Source organism: Gadus chalcogrammus, chromosome 5 (assembly GCF_026213295.1).
Source record: "Gadus chalcogrammus isolate NIFS_2021 chromosome 5, NIFS_Gcha_1.0, whole genome shotgun sequence".
NCBI classification, from domain to species: domain Eukaryota; kingdom Metazoa; phylum Chordata; class Actinopteri; order Gadiformes; family Gadidae; genus Gadus; species Gadus chalcogrammus.
The window spans coordinates 14,314,808-14,319,919 of NC_079416.1; the positions used below are offsets into that span (position 1 = coordinate 14,314,808).

At 47.7% G+C, this 5,112-nt stretch overlaps 1 protein-coding gene across 1 annotated transcript in view; it reads right to left on the reverse strand.

Moving 5' to 3' along the window:
- grhl1 (grainyhead-like transcription factor 1) overlaps positions 1–5,112 on the reverse strand; it is a 12,270-nt gene that overhangs the window by 6,799 nt on the left and 359 nt on the right. Inside the window, exons 2-4 of the mRNA XM_056589736.1 lie at positions 4,963–5,074; positions 4,117–4,211; positions 1–234 (exon numbers count right to left, since the gene is read on the reverse strand). The exon at positions 1–234 is cut by the window's left edge and continues 13 nt beyond it. Of these exons, the coding sequence (XP_056445711.1) occupies positions 1–234; positions 4,117–4,211; positions 4,963–5,074 (441 nt within the window). The remainder of the gene's footprint in view (positions 235–4,116; positions 4,212–4,962; positions 5,075–5,112) is intronic.

Sequence of the window (5,112 nt, forward strand, 5' to 3'; positions counted from 1 at the left end):
GCTGCTGTGCTCCGACACCTTCCCCTTCCGGCGGGACTGCTTCCTCTCCTCGTCGCGGATCTTGCGCTCGGCGCCTTTGTCACAGAAGACCTTGATCTGGCAGAATGCGCGGTGGATGGGCTTGTTGCTGCGGTTGTTGTAGCTGTAGGTGTCGATCTGCAGGTTCAGCGGCAGACCCTTCACCCCCTTCTGCGAGGAGAAGTCCGTGCTCAGGCAGTTGACCGAGATGAAGATCTGAGGAGGGCCGAGAGCAGAGAGGAGAGAGGAGGGGATGAAGGCGTGTGTGAAGGGTGTCTGTCTGAGTCCCGGCCGGGCAGCTCTCTGGGTTCAGACCACATCGTCCGCAGGCTGCCTGAACGCTCCCTAATAGAGAGAGAGACGCCTCACTCATCCCTGCTCGTACACACGTCTGAAAGATGCTTTGGATAAAACCAGCTGCCAAATTAATAGGAATAGTGAATAGAAGGATGTTAAGTGAAGTGCGTTATATTGTAAAATAATGCATGAATGGATTAGGGTCAGGGACAGAAAGTGTGTTTTTTCCTCATAAAAGTGTTGATTGTTAAATATGTTGCGTACCTCCTGACAGCGTTATAATTGGCAGTGGTTCAGCAGAATAGGAACGAGTTTAGGACGTCGAGCGCCTCCATTATGCGTTCTGCAGCGCCCTCTACTGGTATCTCTGCTAATCATACCCGTGTAGGATTTATAGTTGTATAGTTGGAAAGCCAAACACGATAGACATATATTTGCGCAGGAAAACAGTTGCAGTAATACATTTGGCCTGTTCAGTAAAAAATAAAAAAATAAAATACATAAGCCTAGTGTTTATTTTTTGGGGTAAAGTAAAGAAAAATTTGTTAGAAAATCCAACTGTGCTCATCTAAATAATGAGATCTGAGATGAAGTTCTGCTCAGGATTAAGTAAACAGCCCGAGAGCAGTTCAACATTTGTAAAGGGCTGGCCTGTAATCAGCATAGTCTTTACATCTGTAACTCAAATGACCAGGGGGCATGCAGGCCAACACAGCCAACATACACACCGCAGTTTGCAATTAGCTCTACGTGTGTGGGTGTGCATGTGTGGATGTGAGGGTGTGTGCCTGTGTGTGTGTGGGTATGTGCTTGCTTGTGTGTGAGAGTGTGTGTGTGCATGGGTGTCTTTGTGTTTCTGTGTGTTAGGGTGTGTGCGTGGATGTGTGTGATTGTACGAGAAAGAGAGACACAGAGAGAGAGAGAGAGAGAGAGAGAGAGAGAAGGAAAAAAGAGGGAGATAGATAGAGACAGAGTGACAGATAGAGTGCGACTGGGAGTGTGTGTGTGAGTGTGTGCATATGTTTCTGTGTGTTAGGGTGCGTGCGTGGATGTGTGTGTTTGTACGAGAGAGAGAGAGAGCGAGACCGAGAGCGAGAGGGAGAGAGAGAGAGAGCGAGCTAATAGCGGAGGAAGAAAGAGGAAGAGTGACAGATAGACTGTGAGTCTGTGTCTGCGTCTCTGTGTGTGCGTTGGTATGTGCGGTTAGAGCATCCTGGTGCGGTGGGACTCTGCTTGCTCAGAGGCTGCAGTACAAACAGCCGTTCGCACACAAGAGGAGTTACGGACTCGGCATCGGCCCGGGGCCATGGGACACGCAGACCTGGATCCTGGTGTGCGTGTGTGCTTGAAGACACCCGGAGCGTATTTGCATGAAGTATGTGTGCGTGAAGACCATCCCCCCCCCGCCCCCCCCCAACACAACTCCCTCCTCGTCCTGTGTAGGCCAACACGATGTGGGGGTCTGATGGATCATCAGCATCTCTTCTCTACTGTGTTTGTGTTCTATTTCAGCGGTGTGCTGAACGATTTGGTTTCATTTTCCCTTCTTTTATTTCCTCTTTACTTTACGCGTCAAATTTGTTTGCTTTGAGAATACCCAGCTGTTTCAGACGTTAACCCAAGCTGGGAAGACGTTGTGTGTGTTTGGCGAGTGACGCCCGTCAGTCCTGTTCTGAACTATTAGTCAAATGATGTAGTCACATGATGCAGCCTCTGAGAAGATATCCGGCCCAGACAGAAGGGCTGCAGAGTGTACCGTTTGAGGGGTCACGCCAGGAAAGGGCTGTGTTGAGTAGGAGATGAGGTAGGATATAATTATAAAATAACAAATAATATTCTTTATCACATAGTGATTCTATTTGATAAGTAATTCCACAATGCGAGTACGGCAATGTGTGTCAGACACAATACCATAACGTTTGTTTTAAATTGTCAAATTTGAGACATATCAGCTTACAAGACAAGTAAACATTGGTACGGTTATAATTAGATTCATATAAATATATTTGGTTTGTTTCATACAGACTGAAGACACACATGATATCTGCAGTGATGGATGGTTTCCTAATCGCAATAGTTTACTGAGAGTCAATTTATTCCAGATTAGTCTTATTCAACCTTTGGACAATATTTCACACGATGATCTTGGTATTAGGAAACAAGTGGCTCAATATAATATATATATCACTATTCCCCACTATTCACAGAGCCTGAGGTGAATAATTGTTTTAATGTATACTACACGTGAGAACTCCAAAAATAAACAAGATAACACTTTTTGCCGGGATCTTTTTGTTTTTATTAGCGGTTTATTAGTTTTAATTAGCGTGACGAGACGACCGTCACACGCGCTCCCCGTTACGAAAACAATATCCTGAGTTTGAGATCCCAATCATGGGATATCTCCCAATGAGCGTGTGTAGCGAACCAATCAAATTGCGCCATCTTAGGAGGTTCACGTGTAGCATATACTAATGTCAAATTGTTAGCGTATTTAATATTAGGCCTATATTGTACAATTTCAGAGACCTATTAGTTTGAGGGAAAAACTCGGACTACTTAATATATAGCATATAATAAATCTAGACAGAACACCAAGTTATATTGTTGGCTTCATCGCTTTTCCCTTCACCTCAAACTCTAGATGGTTCTATCCAGTCTACCTGGTTATAACCGGTCTACCTGGTTCTATCCACTCTACCTGGTTCTATCCAGCTCTAGATGGTTCTATCCAGTCTACCTGGTTCTAACCGGTCTACCTGGTTCGATCCACTCTACCTGGTTCTATCCAGCTCTAGATGGTTCTATCCAAACTTGACCCTGGTTCTTTCCACTCTCGCTGGTTCTATCCACTCTACCTGGTTATATCCGGTCTACCTGGTTCTATCCGGTCTACCTGGTTCTATCCGGTCTACCTGGTTCTATCCGGCTCTAGCTGGTTCTACCTGGTTCTACCCAGCTCTAGCTGGTTCTATCTTCAGATCACAGAGCCGCTGGCCGTACTACTGAACTCCAGAGAGGCCGTGATTCCGTCTACGAGGAGCAGAGGCTGATCTCTGGGGACAAACACACGTTTGGAGAGCGCTGCCTCAAAACCCGACCGACTAGTTGAGGAGGAAGGAGACGAGACATGGGTAAGATGGAGGAGCAGTCCGTCTGACAGGCTTCTATTGAGCCGAGTCACACCAGGTCCTAACCCCCCCCCCTTCCCCGCGGCCCAGTTTCCTCATACCTGGGCCCATTGTGCGGGCTGTCTTGGGCGACAACACGCCTCGCTCCAGCATCACAACAAGGGCGACAGGTAAAGCTTGTTGGGACAGTTGTGTCTACACAAGCACACAAACACACACAAGTACACACACGCAAGTACACACACACACACACACACACACACACACACACACACACACCACACACACACACACACACACACACACACACACACACACAACACACACACACACACACACACACACACACACACACCCACACACACACACACACACACACACACACACACACTAACATTTGACACTTAAGGGGAGGAGAGAAGAAGTCTATTTTTGGTCATGCTCACGCTGTGACACATGAGTCATGCACATGTATGCACACGTGTGTGTGTGTGTGTGTGTGTGTGTGTGTGTGTGTGTGTGTGTGTGTGTGTGTGTGTGTGTGTGTGTGTGTGTGTGTGTGTGTGTGTGTGTGTGTGTTGTGTGTGTGTGTTGTGTGTGTGTGTGTGTGTGTGTGTGTGTGTGTGTGTGCGCGCGTGCGCGTGTGTGTGTGTGTGTGTGCGCGCCTCACCTTGGCCTCCTCGTTGGTGTCCCAGGTGAAGGAGATGGCGTTGTAGGAGATCTCCTCTATGTTGGCGATGGTGTTGAAGCTCTCCTTGTAGTCCGCTGGACACAGGGGGGTTAATATATACTCTAGAATACGGAGGAGATGGACCACTATACTCAGCTGTCAGTCAGCTGTTATCGGGGTCCTCAGACATGTGTCCTCGAGATAGAGTAACGTTTCATAATTGCCAATTTCTCGTACCAAGGAACATCATGTTTGTTTTGGTATTTTGCTTTTCATTCCCTTGGCCATTACTCTACAATGGCCGTCAATCTGCATAGTCCTGCCTTATCTCTAGCTGTCTGCAATGAATCAAACCTGTGTCTGCCTTCCGCCTGCAGACACAGGAAGATTGATCATCAGAGTCCACAATGAACTAGGCTGCAGTGCTGTCATCATTCAAAACCAGCTAACCCGCTAACAGACAAACATGGCCGTCTAATCCAACTTAAGGCTCCCTTAGTCATCCGTTGGCCACCTTCCAAACACCAGCTATCATCTTGAGGGTTCAGCTGTATAGAATCCCTCTATTGTGCTACCTAACTGTACTGCCTAGGACAAAAACATCACGTAAAGGGTATCGTAGCGCAACTGTGATGATCTCTCTCAAATATTTGCACAAGAAAATAAGTTGTCTGGTGTGCATCATCGAGGTTCAGGGAACTGTGTGTGTGTGTGTGTGTGTGTGTGTGTGTGCTTGCGTTTGCGTGTGCATGTGCGTGTGCATGTTTGTGTGTTTTCCATCCGTGTTACTGTTGTTTTATTTAAGTGGACTGGGTGCCCGTTGAGTCAGGAGGGGTGTGGACTCACCGATGTCTAGGCAGCGCTGCTTGGCCGTGTGCTGTCGGGAGTGCCAGTACTTCCAGTGCTTGAGCTGGTCGTCTCTGCACTTCTCCTCCCCGAACACCACCATCACAACACTCTGAGGGGGGGGGGGGGGTGGGGGGGGGGGGGGGGGGA